Source organism: Ammodytes marinus (genome assembly GCF_949987685.1).
Source record: "Ammodytes marinus genome assembly, chromosome: 1".
Classification (NCBI taxonomy): Eukaryota; Metazoa; Chordata; class Actinopteri; order Uranoscopiformes; family Ammodytidae; genus Ammodytes; species Ammodytes marinus.
Window position 1 is genome coordinate 19742395 of NC_137230.1, and position 17812 is coordinate 19760206.

At 41.5% G+C, this 17812-nt stretch overlaps 1 protein-coding gene across 2 annotated transcripts in view; it reads right to left on the reverse strand.

The window, feature by feature from the left end:
* The window catches only part of sox6 (SRY-box transcription factor 6), a 136578-nt gene that overhangs the window by 76437 nt on the left and 42329 nt on the right, over nt 1-17812 (reverse strand). For both annotated transcript variants that reach the window (XM_080030930.1, XM_080030929.1), the window contains exons 4-5: nt 14073-14313; nt 10804-11014 (exon numbers count right to left, since the gene is read on the reverse strand). In XM_080030930.1, coding sequence (XP_079887056.1) covers nt 10804-11014; nt 14073-14313 — 452 coding nt within the window. The remainder of the gene's footprint in view (nt 1-10803; nt 11015-14072; nt 14314-17812) is intronic.

The following is a 17812-nucleotide window of genomic DNA, read 5'->3' on the forward strand; positions in this document are numbered from 1 at the left end:
CCCGACCCTACTTCAGCAGAAATGACATTGAGAACACTTGAGTATGCTTCAAGACAATGCACATAAATGTGAAATATGTCAGACCCAATATGCCAATAATCATAACTGTACAGGCTGAGGCCATGTCCAGGCTAATCCTACAGAAATGCTGTTAGATGACTGTAGGGTGAGCAGGTTTTAGCGCTGTGATTCTTGACGAATCCTTTCTTGAGAGATACAGTTTTGAGGAGTTAGGGCTTGCAGACAACAGGCCAGTGTGCTGCATATTGAGAGGTGCTATGCATCAACTACTTCTGCACCTTACTCCCTTGGAGAATGCCTTTGGTATTAATGCTTTTAATAAATATTTTGTGTACATGATCTTTAATATGTCTTAAAGAGACACTGTTGAAGATCTGTAGGTCTTGCTCAGGGCATGGAAATAGCTTGGAATTGCAGCGTTAACCCCCTATATCTACACAAATTAGAGAGGAGACAACAACAGCAAAGAAGCAGAAAGATTGCAGACAAGTATGCATCTCAAGGAACCTGGAAGTAGGAAGAGGGCGAAGAAAAAAAATCCAATCAAAACTTGGTGAGGAGCAGATGAGGAGCCAAGATAAACCAGTACTCAGAGCCCCCAAAACTGCAATCTCCCCTTAAGCCGGAGAGTGGCAGCTGGCAGAACAGCTGGTGAATAGGATTAATGTCAGAAGAATGAAATAAAACTCAACATATGTCCGAGCCTGAGGTGTTGGGACTGTGCGTGATTGTGCCCCCGATGGATGCCATGTGTGCATCTGGAAGGAGCTGCTGTGCTGCTCCGCTCTCTACCCCACAAGGTCACTTTTAAGAACTAGGACCATTAAATGCTTGGATAGCAAAATGAACTTTTCATTCCCTCTCCTGTCCTCTCCCCCATCCTCTGCTTTCAAGCCTTTATTCAGGCAGCAGAGGGAGTCTATTGAACACGGCTATCAATACAATGCACCCTGCAATTCATCAGGGAAACAACAAATTGCTAATTTGATTAAATTAGGGCAGACCGAGTAGTACATGTATAAAAACCCAGACAAGGTCAAAGAGAAGTGGATGTTTTATCAAAACGGCTCAGGATGAAGCATTTCAATCTTGTGTGTTGTATTTTATTTTCCTTACACAACTGTTTGTGATTTATTAATAATCAGCCTAATAAAGAATTTAATATAGCACAATCTCATAATATCTCAGGAACGACATTGGTTAATAATTTATTTTACTAGATTATACAGCAAGAAATCAAAACAGAAAGGTTATAAGAAGGAAAAAGGGAAAAGATATATTGATACATGCGAGTTTTTGGTTTTACTACAAAGAAAATGTAAGACGTTTGGAACCCCAGCCGATGCCGGGGAGGAGATCGGCCCTTGTGTAGATGAGCATTGCGATGAGAAATATGCGGACTTGATTTCAATGTATAATTTCCATTTGATGTCGGCAATCATTAGGGTCCACACACTGTAATAAATTATTATAATTTCACACGAAAATTAAATTACTGGGTACCTTGCACTGGGAGAGATTTTTGTTGGGGTACCCTGCAATTTAACTGTCAGATATAAACTTGCCTGCTAATCACAACTCCAAAAACATTCACATTTATTCATCTATGTTAAATTAATAGATGTGTGAAGAAAACGTGGAGTACTGTGATCATGGCTGTTCAGTGTGATTTAGTAAATGAATGGGTGTCTGACTCTACAAGGACAAAAAGAGACTAATAGGATCCACATGAATGCATTACAATTTGCAGTGAAGCCAACTGTCTGGTGCCGGCATACAAACTTTATTTCATCATAAACGCAGTATGCCGGCACTGTGCTTCGAAGAATAAACCATAAGCAGCAATTTCTTTAAAAAAGAACCGATTACTATATTAAGCTGGGTAATACAGTATGCCTGTACTTTAGTTGATACAGCACACTGTAAATGTATTGCATTTCCTGAAGTATTTTGGAATATCCTCCAATTGTGTACTATATTCTAATATCAGTTTAAATACGTGACATATTTTTGAAGGAATTCTTTATTTTAACTCGTTAATATATTTGGATAGCAACCTCATTTACAATGTTGCCGAGTGAGATATATAAGAACATACACTGTATATTCACAGTGATGTTTTTTTTTTTTTTTTTACTATTGCAGTGTGGCTTTCTCATCTTCAAATAGTAATTAAAGTAATTGAATCTCACAGCAAAATTTGTTTTCTAAGATGCCAGAGTTCAGAATGCACAGATGCTGCTTACTGGACTGTGAAGGCAATATTTTTAATTTATGTTATTCATTCTCAGAAGTGGAAAAGTAGACGCATGCAAGCAACCTAGTATAAGTCAAAAGTTTCTAGAATGACATCATATTACAGTAATAAAGTATATATCCTTTATCTATCTTGTGGGGTCAAGTTTGACATTGACTCCATATAAACTGACATAAATTGACATGTTTATAAATTGATAAACACAATTACAAACAACAAGCAACATATATTACAAAGTATTTTCTTTTAAATATTGTACTATTCTGATTCTTGCCATTTGTCAATTCATAAAGAAATGATAAAGTAACCACCACTCCTAACGGTAGAGCATTACAACTCCTAGAAAAAGGCCCTCATTCATTTGGCCACAGCTAAGTGTCTGAATGTGCTGTTGTTCAAGTGTTTTCAGCAACAATAGAAGCTGCATTTTTCTTTTCAATTGGCCCATTCCCTTTTTGTTGGATAGAGAGCCATGCGGACTGAGACCTGCTGGGCTGCGATGGAGAAATTTGCTTCTCATGAGCGACTGAGCTCATTGGTCCAGCTCACAACGGGGAAGCTAACAACAGGCCTACAGTATCAGCTTTGTGGAACACTGTGCCGCCCACCCAGAAAATAAATGACAAAGAAGACGGGAGGAGGAACATGAGGTGTGCACAAAGGGGGTGTAGGAAGTAAAATGATTGATCTTTTTTTCCAATATCATACTAATTGGGACAAGAATAACAAGCTTCAAGAAATCATTCATTCTAATTTCATATAATTACGTCAACTAATCGATTGAATTCCATGGTCAATTGACGACATGGTCTTAAAGCACATTAACCATCTGACTGGTGCAGACTACAAAAAAATATCCTGGAGGTACTTCCAAAGAGAGATTACGTTTGTCAAATAATTATAATCATTGGCACCCGTGCTTTGCAGTGCAATAAAACACATTTCTATTAGTTTCTTCTGACATCCTCATCTCATCTCCTGGCACATGTAATGTTATTGAACAAGGAGAAAGAGAAAGCATTGAGTGGGAGGAAGCATTTGTTTCATCACTGCTGATTAAATAGTCTCTTTGTTGAAGAGGCAACCATCAAAGTTAGGTGTAAGACATTCATGTTTTCTGTTTGGGGGGAAAAACAATGCAAATATGTTAATAGGTTGCATCTACACTAGTTGTCACGTTTGGTTTTGTCAAGGTGGATCTCTTTGCTGAATGGCTGACGTACGTCTGATTTACAGAACAAGCCTGCAATGTGCTCTGAAATCATTAGCAGGCCACAGAGGCTGTCTGTGCCCAGGGTGTGAGTTACACTCACACTATTTTGATCCTTGGTCAGATGACACCGGCTCTTTTGTCAAGTTATGTGTGGCGAATGCTTGGGAGCTGAATGCCACAGCTAGGACAGTGATACTGAGCTGGCACACAAGTCTCCCAGTGTAACCCTTCTGTGCAGCATTCACATACACACATGCAAAGACACACACACACACACACACACACACACACACACACACACACACACACACACACACACACACACACACACACACAAGCACCCAGCGGGACCCATGTGCCCTCCCTTTGCATCCCATTCCATTGTGGAGTAGCCTCTGTTCTCCCAATTTCTGACTGCCCCATCCCCCTCCACTGACCTCACTATATGAAGTCGGACTCTCCTTCTTCATGCTCTGTTTAGCCGCATTTCCCAATTCTTGGCTTCACAGCCCAATGACAGATATAGCAACATTAATGGCTTCTGCCTTCTTATGTGTCAGCATTTCACCATCCCTGTGCCCCTCAAAATACTGCAGTGTCACATAAAACAGTCAGGCCATTACAAACTGCTGCTGATTTAATCATACAGGCATCCATATAGAGCAAGAACAAGTTAAATCTATGGTTTTTGTTGTTGTTTTTAACAGCAGATAAGTATTTTACAGTTCCCCCAAATTGCTACTGCACAAGCAGTTACGTCACTGACGAGACATACCTACCACCAGTGTGTGGGTATGTGAGTATGTAAAGACAAACAAGCCTCTGTGTAACCCTGGCTGTGATTTGTCTCTCAGAGACACCCGTTTCCTCCTATCAAGGGGTTCCTTTGCAGCCAGTAAGCCAGGATCACAATGGGAGTTTTGTGCTGCATGGGTGCAGGGGGACACGCTCAACAGCTGAAACCCAGGAAGATGGCCCCTGGAATGCTCGACAGCAGTTGCTACTGTTGACTAATCGGAATATGAGAACTGGGGAAGGTGATCTTGAATGCAAAGAATGGCACATTGAAGAAGCAGCTGCTTGTTTTGTCATCTGAATGACCAAGACAGCAGAAAGGGTTCCCGTTTTGAAAGGGGCAACAAAATCTTCATCTTAGCTTGTGTAAAGTGAAACCTGTGTCGGCCCCCATGGTCCTACGGGGACGTGCCTGTGTTATGTGAGGGCTCTGTTTTGGAACAGATAGTGAATACATAATTCAGCAGTGGACCAGGCACTCTATGTTACCCCAATACGGCTAGTCCATTTAGCCCTGGGCTCTGATCTCAGCCTGGCAGAGGAGCAACTTTGTCACAGGAGAATAAGATCGGGTTGGAGACAGAAATCATAGGAGGAGGGGAAAGGTTGATCTTGATCAGGTGGGGATGACAAGATGGTCGGAGAGACATGGAAAACAGGGAGAAAAAAGAAAGGAATAGAGGCAACGGGAAACCTGGACAAGAAGGAATAGGATGCGGAAGGTGAGATTAGGGAGCAGTGAGGGGCAGTGTATCTTTTTTGTGAAAGTTCACATGTCAGACTGGCAGGCTGCCTGCGGCATACAGCCGAAAAATCTATTTAACGTCTGCTTCACAGGGTGACAAGAGGGTTGATTGGCAGAGAGCAGAGAGCCGCTTTTGATCATGTGTCCTAACAAGCGATTCCAGCTCATGTCTCTTCAGCCTGAACAGATCTACATTACCTATTCAAACAAAAGTGACAGACCAGAGCACTGCTCCGCTGGGCTGGTGCACCACGCCACAGGCCAAGAGAGAGCACGCACAGACATACACACACACACACAGACACACACACACGCACACACACGCACACGCGCACACACACACACACACACACACACACACACACACACACACACACACACACACACACACACATAAAGATATATTGGCTATTTGATCAAATAGATTACTTGCATCAAGATAAGAAGCTTGCTGAAATCATGTTGACAGCATAAAGAACAGATTATTAAAGGAGGTGGGAACGTGGCGTGCAGGAGAGATGCTGGTGCTTGACTGATGTTTGGCCTGTGTGTGTCCTGCCAGGAGGGCCCTGGAACTCCGCTGTCCGGCAGGATGCTTCCCTAAGAGGCAGCGTAGAGCTATGTGTGAAGAATGCCTCAAAATCTGCTACCAAGGCAACTGGATTTCCAGCCTTCATTGCATATGCATCGAGTCAGGGGCTCATGCTCAGATCATTATAACAAAGATTCCTATTAATTAGGTGGGATAAAGCAGAACCAGATGACATGGCAGCTGGGATGAGAGGAGAGGGGAGATGGGAGGGAACTAAAAGAGGAGGGGAGAAAGTGCATCAGTCTGTTTGGGGGGGAGGGAGGTAATGTATAATACTACATTATACATTACATATTATTATATGTAATACACAGAAAAACCATTCCAATTTTTTTTATATATATATATACATTTTATCTTCAAAATTAAACTAAAAACATTTCTAAACAGATAAACAGATAAAATAAATCTGTTGGTGCTATTAAGCACCTGCAGTCAATTGTCAATGAGCCTCCGTTTGGAGTCAGCAGGGGCTGTGACACTGACAGGGGCCGGTGTTACAACAGAGTCAAGAGTTCATCAGTGCTAATCAGACCACAAGCTAAGAGCTGATCCTATTCTCTTCCTGCACCCATCTCTGAATCTCATTACATGGCCCGTTGTAATAGAGGATAATGACCTGGGGCTATGCACACAATGCTGATCACTCCCCCATACTCAACCTACTGCACAGTCATTATACAGTGATAATACACAACCTCGCCAGGGGGATTACATTTATAAATTGACAGGAGGTGATAAAGGCAGAGGGTGAGGAAGAAAAGGTCTAAGTGATAACACAAGAACCCACACAGTACACACTTATAATGCCATGCCCGAACACAATTTGTTCAGAGTGGCACACCATGTTGTGCTATTTTATAGGTCACAAACAATGGTTAGGTTGCCTGCTGCTGTAATAGGGGAACTCTTTTCTTCTACCTGGGATTAAAAAAGGGTCACATTTTGGCTGAATGGTGCTATGGCTCCCCTTTGCTAAGCTAATTAGCCATGACTCTGCCAAAGGGCTCCAGGTGTGGAGTATTCTGCTTGAGCACCTACTGTATCCACTCTCACTGCTCTACAAAGCCAAAGAGATAAATAAGGAGAGGCATCCTCCTTTCTGTTTAGTGTTTCTTTTTTTACTTTAGGCCTAATATATTTTACTATGTGTGCCTCTTTTTTTAAATGTTTTTTTTTCTTGAATTAAAGCTGGAAAAAGGTTAAGCTATAAGGGTATTTGGCTTTATATTTAGATTATTGCTTTAGACGTTACGTGAAAACTAAGTCTCCATTGTCATTTTAACAGCTGTGTCAAATGTTCTCAGACCACACCTGTTCAATGGCTGAATGGCCTTGGATCAAAAGCATCCAGGGAAATAAGCCATACTGGTATAGTGTGATTCTGGATACCAGAGCTATGTTAGTCAACGATAGCAAAATGGTTGAAAAAGGATGACAAAAATTAATGTAACGCCGTAATGACGTATATTTAAAACTACAAAACATTCTGGATTGAGAGCATCTAATATTACATTTTTTATTTCCTTTTTTGCATACAATACGCATTTCGTGTAGACAGTTTTCTCACCAACAAATATGAAAGCATAACACTCAATAACACAATGATTACATAATACACACAACTGCATTCAATTCAGTGCTGATTTTACTGGCACGGATTCAACAAGCAGATACTCAGCCTAGGAAAATCCCTAAAAGCTAACAGGAAGCTTAAACCCAATTACCCGTCCTTGTCTCGGGGACAATCATAAAGACTTGCCACACAAGCATTTCTCTGTTGACTTGCACAGTATTGATTCATACTTTAGTGCATTATATAAAACTGTTCTAATTGCATGTGAATCAAATCAAGGTCACCTTGGGTTTTTATAATGGTGGCTATTTTTCTTTTCACTCGAATATTTTATACTGACATTTTTAACTCTTGACAAGTGCTGTCTGGAGACCCATCCATAAATAATGCATTTACAATACCCAGTAAATAAACATGGGGCACAATCGTTAGCCCTGCTGGCAACTGGGCCTAATAGAGCTTTTACAGCAAAGGTGACTATTCAGCTAAATGCGTTGCTTGCTGTTGGGGGTACATTTCCATTCATTAGCACAGTCACAAGCACTTAAAGCACTTTAAGGACCAGGAATGGAGAGGAAGGGTGGAAGGATAGAGAGGGTGAAAAGGTACAAAATATAGAGGGATGAAAGAATAGAGGAGTGATACATATTATGCCAGGACTGCCTCTATTGTTATAACTATTATAAAGCATCATGTTCAATGAAGATAACGGAGATAAAGTATTAGGGAAAAAAAGCCAAATTATTACTTTGTATTCATTTATGAATGTAAGTACATTTACCTGCTTAGTCCTACTTTAGTGTCAGTTTACCAAAACTGCCATTTAATTCAAGAAGATTCGAGAACCCCAAATAACAATCAATCAGACTCTACACTCAATATAGAGTGAGTCATGAAAAACAAGCTCTCTTTCATATCAAACATCTTAAGACAGTCGTGGAAGCAACTGTTCTTGCAAATGCATGTATAGAATAGAATATGGAAACCCAAATATATTAACCATGTCATATCTAATCTGAGTGTATGTTATTTGTCTTGTCTTACTGAAAACATAAATGCACACCACCACAAAAATCCCATCCAAAAAAACTTATTTGCAAGAAGCATCGTAAAACAATATAGCAGTAGTCACTATCCGGATACCATGTCCAGGCATGCTTTTTAACCCAAAGCATCAGCCAAAGTAAACATCCCTTTAAGTGGGATTTCATGTTCCATATATGAGCAATGTACTGTGTAAAAAGTGTTCCCACAGACCACTTGTTTTCCCTCTACACTTGAGGTCACCACGTTCCCTCCTTAGTCCATCAGGACAATGAACTCCCTTGACCAGACAAGGAACCCAGGAGAAGAATGGTAGCAGATGGTGAAGAGTCTCAGAGGACCTCAGTGATCCCGACCAGGCAGGCACCAAAGCAGCAGAATTAGACACAACAGTTGTTACGCTTAGATAAGCGATATATTTAGCTCATCTGTTGCTTGTGCCACATTAGCAACATCATTAAGACAACAAATGTCTTTTCTGCCCTTCCTGTATGTTCCCAATAGGTTAATCCTTCCATTTAAGATGTTCCTAATGTGACTCTCTCTCCATAAACAAAGACACAAGATTGTGATTTCTCAGAGCGCTCTGTTAGGTTTTCCTTCAGCAGAGTCCCTCTCCCTCTATTTTACAGTAATCACTGATCATCACCACTGAAGCTTCGTCAAGTGCTCTCAAGAACAGAGTATCTCTCAGTTCCTGCTGCTTAGGGACGGCATAGTGAACTTTGTGAGGCTCTTGTCTTCTGCTGTGTTCCTTGCTCAGAAAATAATTTCCTCCAACAAGGGAGTTTATTTAGGTGGCGATGATACACAGGGCATGAGACAGACCAAGTCTCTATTATTAACAGGAGATTAAAACAGCTGTATGGCACTCTAAAGCACCCTCTCCTCCCTGCGCTAACATACGGCCCTGGATTACAAGCTGCACTTGACCATTTAAATTACTGCAACAACCAGCCTTCGCCAGCTGGGGCTCATTACCATAACATCCGCCGTCGCTTTAGAGAGCACTGAAAATCTTGCCGCAAGAAACAAGACACGTATGAAATATATTCTTACATTAGGGTAAAAACAAAGAAGTAGCAACATAACCTGTTTACTCTTTTTACCAAGCAGAATTCTGTGGTGCCGACATTTTCATGTGGCATGCCCCATATCTAAGCAGACCAGTAGCAATAATATTGAATATTGCTAATATTCATGTCTGTTGGTGTTGAAAAAACTACATGAAACTCAACACACATGTATCTGCTGTAATGTAAATTGGGATATTAAGAAGGGGCTGTTGCCTTTGAGTTGCATTTTATACATTACCTTTTTTGCTAAACTGTCAAAATCAATGTTCAATAAATAATATAAAAAGTATTTTAGAGTATGATTATTAAACGTAACATGTCGACAAAAGGCATAAGGGTCAAAGATGCTGGCATGCATATGTATGTGCACTTGCATGTGTTGTTTGTCTAGATTTCAAACACATCCTAAGCTTTGTTGGTCATTTCAATCCATGCCAGCAATCAAAACTTTTCAGTTTGCTAATAATTTCCCATTTCTAGGTGTTCATATGAAAAATAATTGATTCCCGTCTTTTATTATCCCAAACGACTCCAGGTATAATCAGTCCCCACATTCCGGACTTGGGCAAATGCTTATCTGGTGAGAGGCCTGTGACTCTCTGATACAAAGATCACCAAACGAACACTTAAGAAAAGAAGTGGCAAATTATTTTTAGGCTAACAGAGGTCTAATTTATTCGTCTGATGAAGTGCTTAAACTAAGAGCTCCCCAGACACTAAATGAGACACATGCATTCCCAAGGGGGTTTAACATTTGATTGGATGTAGTTATATTACTACAGCCCTAATTAAGAAGGGGGATGTGTTTCAGCAGCTCTTTCAAATATTTGTTTTTCCGCCATACTCTTGATAGACTGCAGGCTGTGGGAGGGAGAGCCGAGCAGGGTGAAACAGGGTGCAGAAACCACAACAGTCTTATCACAGGAAAGGATTTTTTTTTTCTCAGTGTGATTGTTGAAAAATGAAACATCTTGACTTGTCACATTGTGTTGAATAAGGTGAATTAATTAGAGGCAAAAATCCGCGAGAAGGACTTGGGTTGTTTGTGGCTGGCAAAAAATTTGATGAATACCTGTGCTGAGTGAAAATTGTTCTGTGTAGCAAAATATAAAGAGGTAATGTTCCTGGCAGCAGGTCAGCACTATGAGTTTTATAGTCAAAAGAGTTTGCTTTGGCACGGAAGGAGACCACACTTATGCTGAGGTGCACTGCCACACAGTCTTTGTCAAATTGGAAGAGGTTCAGAACAAACTGGAAACACTGTAACGTCAGTATTCCCAGCTTGTGTGTGCCCCTCAGCAGTGTATGAGATGGAATGATACAAGAGAAAAGAGGGTGGACAGTCGGGTAGCTAGAAAAATGTCTGAAAAGAGAGAGGGAGCATTTTGAAAGATGGAGGAATTGGTGAAAAAAAACGTATTCTGTGTGTCTACCCAAAACACACACAAACACAAACACACGCACACGCACACACACACACATACCGTCTTGCTCTGTCTTTGTCATCTCCTCCAGCTTCTTCTGCTTCAGCGTGTCCACTACGTCTGCCAGGCTTCCTTTGCGGCGCTCTGGAGTTCCAAATGCTGATCCACTCAGCAGGTCACTTCGCTCCCGGGCCCCCTCCTCCGGCTTGTGTGGAGAAGTGGAATTGTTCCGGAAGGAGTACAGGGAACATACTTTATTGCTGTCAGATTCCTGCAAGACAAACAAAAGTCGGGAGGGGTGGCAACAAGGGATGGGATTTATATTAAATGAGCAGTGCGTTTTTCTGTGTTCCGTCTCAGCTCCATTGAGCTTTTTGACAGTTTTTACATTCAAGTGATTGCTAGGCTTTTTGCAGCTAAGGGGCGATTTGGCCATATCAAATGGCTCCTTCTCTGGCTTTCATACAGCGGCTTCTGTATCTCCAACAGAGCCAACTGTGCTGGTAAATGAGACATGACAAGTGTAAAAAAACTGAGATGAAATGATGAGGTACACTTTCATAAGGCATATCCATAATGTGCTCAGGCTTTACTTTTCATCGGCAGAGACTACACAGAGAAACCTCCCCAACTGTAATTTCTCAAATTGCTTTCGAGTGTGCATTTGTGTTAGGGTGACTGCTGTGTAATTTGTTCATTTTCTAGTGGAGACCTATTCTCAGCTGAGTGCCTTGAGCCATCGTAAATCTGGGTCCTGTCTCAAGCTGTTGTTGTTTTTCAGTCCCACCTGTGTATGGTTTAGTATTTAACTAAGGGTCCTGCCTCTGGCTGCCTGGCTGAGTGCTCCCTGTGCACAAACAGAGACATGAAGGAAATGGGGAGAAGAATGGGAAAGAGCAGGGAGGAAGAGAATACTCCGCACATGGGAGTGTATAGTCAGCGCACACACACACACACACACCATGGCGGAGGGTTGCGTCTGACAGAAGGCACTGTTAATTATGGTTTGTGGAGTCTGAGAAAGCAGAAGGTAGCTAAGCAGCCAGGACTTTTGCAGCCTTTTTTTTAACAGGGGAACACTTAGCTCTGTTCTAAACTTTAGCCCTTGAAGTAAAGGGAATACACATGACACACATTGGTATCCAACACATGCTGCACACCTATCATGGATAAAATGAGCTTCAGTCAACGGCTGGTGCGATAACAAGTGTAATACAGCAGGGTTCAATGATAGAAACCATGTCTGGAGCCACTGAAAATCCCAAATAAAAAAGTCAGGAATGCGGTAAACTGGGCAGGAATGTTGACATTGCCAAATTCTCATCCCTGCGTTACATGTCGAGCTCCAGGCAGAGTTGCGGTGGTGTGTGTAGGGTGGTCTGGTACCAAGCGCCAAGGTGGCACGACCTAAACCGGCCGACTCTGCACCTCCCTGCCCTGTGTTGGATGATTATGCAGTGTGGCAGAGACAGTGGAGAGCGCTTGAGGGGAGTGGAGCAGTGCTGGGTTAATCAGCTGGCGCGGGTTCAGGGCACTGCCCACACAGACGCATGGCACAGCAGTGGAGTCAGGTAATCAGCAAAGGCAAACGTTCTCATTCCTTTCGCCTTATGCCTCTCCCTTTTTCTTCTCTCTATCTCTCCCTGCCATCCTCCATTTTATTCTTCGTCTCTCTTCTCTTTTGCTGACTTAGTCCTTTTACTCTCTTTTTGCAATCCTTCCATCACTTCCTCTTTTCACCTATTATTATATAGTAGAAGCTGGAGAAATGTCCACTCCGTAATATGCAGTAATATCAGTTAAGACACAAAATCAAGGCTATCAGAGAGGCAACATATATTGCCTCTGCCATAGCACAATTTTAATTTAATCAGATCTTTTTGTTTCCCTCAAAAATAATTACAATTCAATATGCACATTAATATATATATATATATATATATATATATATATATATATATATATATATATATATATATATATATATATATATATATATATATATAATTGTTACATTATTATTGTATCAAATGTTCCATGATTTAGGACTGATGTTTTTTTATGATTACCATTCCGTTGACATTTTTGTAAGGTGGTACTTTGTTTTAAAATGTACAATTTAAAAGAGGTGCTACGGTATGAATATAGCACCTCAACCTGAATATGAATACAATTTAGTAGTACTAGTAAATTTTAAATTCACAAACTTTTTCTATGTCTCTAGCTCCGTATCATAAAACTTGCTAAACACCTGAGCAATCTTTTGCCTGTAAATTACCTACACTGTCAGCTTGCACACCCCAGAATCCCGAGGAGCAGTCTGCTACACAGGCTATTTGTGTGTGTGTGTGTGTGTGTGTGTGTGTGTGTGTGTGTGTGTGTGTGTGTGTGTGTGTGTGTGTGTGTGTGTGTGTGTGTGTGTGTGTGTGTGTGTGTGTGTGTATTGTGCTGCAATGCTGAGGTGTTGAGGGTCTCAGTGGCCGACTGCAGAGCTACTTCAGAGGCCCTCTGGGTCTCTTTACCACAAACCCGTCTGTCACAGACAACCACCTGGCTCCTGTGTCTATAGCCAACAAGTGCCGGTGCTCGTCTTTGCTCTGTTCGCATCAAAGCAGCTTTGCACTTATAAAGGTAAAGCATTTGGGGTCTGGCTGCAGATGTGGCTTATACAACAAGAAAAACAATTCACGTGCTCCAAGGACAAGACATTAGCAACACAAATTGCTAGATTAAGCAAGCAGATATGGCTACAAATTCCCTTCTAACTTAATGATGCATTTTTATATGACATTTACAAAGTGAGAGAGGTCTTCTGTTTAACCTAATAATAGCTGACGGTTTAGTGTTTGGCAGATGGGCGTATCTGAAGGCCCCAGAAATCTACCAAGGGCTAGAGATAGAATATCAGCTGAGCTTCTTTGAACAAGCCAGGAACATAGAACCAATGATAATGTAAATTGTACTGTGACTATGAGTACCAAAATTGAGGCCAAACATGATGCTCTGTTAACTGATTTCCAGGCAAAACTGAAATGTCTGTCTGCAAGGTAGACAAATAGAATGACAAATCCCAAAACACAATAGTCATGCTTTGGTAGATTGTTTGAGCCCTAATCATATGTGTACACGACCTGTAGGAAATTAAATTAAAATGTGCAATACCATTATTGTCCTTATTTCCCTTCTACCTGCGCAAACATTACTTGTTTGTGATTTCTGTAACAGACTTTAGAAATGTCTAGTATTAGTGATTATTCAGTATCAGCATGAATCAATTAGTTTGTTTTGTATTTTTATCATGTGTGTAGTGTGTGTTGAATATGTCTCACCATGCGCTGCTGGGCTGACACCAGGCTGTCCCAATCACTCTCTGGCGGCACACTGCTAAGCGGTTGCATTTCGTCGGGGTGGGCTTTCCCATGGAGCAGACTGTGCAGGGGCAGCTGTGGTGTGCCGTGGGCCTCGGCGCTCTCCTCTTTCTCCCAAGACAAGTGCTCCTGACTCATGGCATCATCCCCGTCCACCACAGAAGCGAAAGGAGACGTGGCTTGCTTGGAGGACATGACTCTGCTGTGAAGCAAAAAAGAAGAAAAAAAAGGAGAATATAGTCAATAATAAAATGGTATCTTGAAATCCCAAAATGAAAAGGAATTGCTGCTCCCTTGAGTATTTCAAGGACGACGGACAGCAAATGTTCAAGTGATTGTGCATGGCTGTAACTGGGATAAGAAGTGCTACACCTGAGTTGATAATGCTGAAAGGACTGAATTCTCCACCTGAGAGTCACCACCAGTAGTTGCTCTGGCCTGTGTGGAGGTTGGAGTAGGCCCATAGGGGTCTCTAATCCTTTGTTTAATGTAGATTGATGACTTGATCTAGGGCTGGAACTGTGCCTGTGTGGGTCCTGGCCCAAACCCCAAGATAGTTACTCAGGCATGTAGGTCAGCCAGGCAGCGGGACAACCATCCAGATGAAAAGTGAAAAACCTCCCAACCACGTTAATTACTGCAACAAAGAAATATAAAACACTGTTGCTTTTTCCTGTGATAATATTCAGTTTTTTGTTTTTCCAAGTTAAGTGAGTAGTCTCCTTTATCCTTTCATGTTGATTAAGTTTTGTCCTCCAGGCACTTTATAATTTGTTTTGGACTGAGTTTATTTCACTCAGTAGCAATCATATAAAAACAAAAAACAACCTTGTCTTCTTTTCTTTCCCCTCGTTAAATTTGGAAATGATTAACGTTTTGGTTTTCCCAAAAAAGCAGCTGAAAAAATCAAAAGCTAATAGTTGAAGACTGACTTTAACTAAGCTGTCACATGCTTTCATGAATATTACAGTGAAGCGTGCACTCGACATATTAGCTGCAAAGGAAACTTGTGTTATTTTTTTTTATTTTCTTTGATAACCAAATAATTTTTAATTTTTTGAAGCAACAACCGCTTTTTCTCACAATTAATGAAGCCACACTCGTGATATGTGCTACAATGAATGAAATTAAACACTGTGCCAGCAAATCTAATTATGCATTTGATATTCAATTAAAAATGGGATAATATGTCCTTCCTATTGATGTGAAGTGGAAAAGGAGCTGGAGCATATTTAACTCCTAACCACTTTTCACTGAGCTGTTGTTCTGTTTTATTTTATTTTATTTTATCAGCACTGCTAACTGGGAGTGTATGGGTCTGTGTTTGTATGTGACAAAATGCTTAGGATACTATGTTGTGCACTTGATCACTGATCACCATTTGCCCAAATCTCCTGCTCTTTCCACAGGGGTCAGTGTGACAACACTTTAGTTCCACCCTCAGCTTGCCTGGGGAGGGGGGGGGGGGTCGAGAGAGGGAGGGGGAGGGGGGCAGCTCTCAAGGTTGAGGCAGGCTGTAGTGCGATGGTGTCCTTGCACTTTCTGACGAGATTCAGACACCGAGAGATAGGAAATATATGTAGCATTTAAAAAAGGCTTTTATGGACAAGGTTTTTGGGTCTTGGTTCTTGCTCTTACTTTAGGAAGTCTGCCAAATGAGGCGTCTATCCATTTACAAAAAGCATTGAGTTGTTATTGTCTGTGATTATTTGTATTGCAACTTTCAAAAACAAAGGCAATTTAAAGTGCTTAACAAAAGGCATTATTTAATGGAATTATTTTTCCAGAAAATGGTACTGGTGCCCGCACACAACCACACTCTCACACTGACAACCCCCTCCCCCATTCCCCCACACACACACACACACTCACACACACACAGATCAACCTGGCCAGAGAATGGTAGCCTCAGTTAATCTCATGTGTCTCAGCAGCTGTACAAACAAACCAAGTAAGTCAGGTACGAATGTGAGCCCCATGCCTGCCTGCCTGCCTGCCTGCCCCTCTCTCCTTGTGTCTTTTAGCCTCTGTGCTTGGATGACGGCTGTGTCTTTAGTGGGACTCAGCTTTCATTGTTAATCAGCCATTAAATTGTTTCCTGTAATTATATCAAATAGAAAGTGATCTTGAAATTGGGTGCTGTTAATTGAAAATCAAAAGTCGGAGCAAAGTTCAGAGCATGTGTGTAATGGGAAGTAAGAGGGGCAGTAGTGGGCCTGGGGGGTTGTAAGGACTGGGTTGGTATATTTACAGTGTGTGTGTGTGTGTGTGTGTGTGTGTGTGTGTGTGTGTGTGTGTGTGTGTGTGTGTGTGTTTGTGAGTGTATGGGCGTTTGTGTACATGCGTGTGTGTGTGTGTACATGCGTGCGCTTGTGTGTGGTAGGAACTGGTCAAGCGCATAGATTATTTTGTATTTTTTATTCATGTACCCAAAAAGCCAGAGCCTCGAGCGCAACAAGCACCTCGTCGTCAATGGAGTGTGAGAGTGAAACAAAGCAGTGCTTTTGCATTACACAGTAAATCAAGTGGTATTATTTTACCACTAAAATATTCAGTCTCTCAGGCACTTTTACTTTGGTCTCCAGCCATCAGTCAAACTGCTGAGGCGTGAGCGAGAGAAAGGGATAGAGAGAGAGAGAAAAGGAGCGAAGGAGAGACTCCATCCTCCTGTAACATGTGTCTACAGCAATCTTGTTAAAGAATGCAACAGATCTGCGGCAGGCTCCATAACAGTATTTGTCAGCAGGAGTTAATAATTTATTAGCAGCGCTGGGAGGGCTGCGCTCAGGCAGCTTAAGAGTGCGGAGAAGCCCCTCTGCCCCACCCCCACCTTCGACTATAGCCCCATACAATACTACCTCATATTATTGAAAGGGAAAAGGGGAAGCGTGGCAGTAATTCTCTGAAAATATCTGAGGGCAACCGTATCAGTATTTTATTGCTCATATTTGGAGCGGGGATCAGACAGCGCCGAGATCTAAAGGGGTTTGTGTGCAATGGATCAGCGTAGACACAACAAAGACTTTGTGATGAGGAGCAGAATTCAGCTGAACGTGGGCACTACCAACGCACATATAATTTGATCTTATTTTCTGACGGAATTACAGTGTTTACAGCCTTGGAGTATGTGCTCACAAAAATAAATATGAGCCCTGTTTTATTTATATTTTCTTAAAGAAAATATATATATTCTGGCTGTTGAAAAAAACTTTACTCACATGAATTATTGAATCCATTTATCTGGAAAAATAAGCCCAAATTTGTACTCTAAACATACTAAACAGTGAAAATATGGTGAACTGGGGAGGGGAAGCTCATAAATCCTCGACAAGCCACCCTCCCTCATGCTTGATTACACAACAACAATGGCGAACTAACAAACCAAAGTAATCAATAAGTGCATGAAACGCTCCCTTCCTGTGACACTCTTTCAAAGACAAAGCCACCGGTGACTTTGAAGACTTGAAGCAGAGACGAGAGACAGGGTCAGTAAGAAAAAGAGAACTGGTCTATATATAGCTGACAATATTGCGCACATTTGAAGGATTAGGAACTTAAGTTCTCCAGCCCCGCAGGCTCATATAGCCTGGAATGGTTTGAGTCATGAATTGTTCCCTGCGATAATGTTTCATCATCGTGCAAAACAACCTCTGCTTAATTGGTGAGTATTAGAGGAGTGTTGTGCACTGCTCATCTTGGGG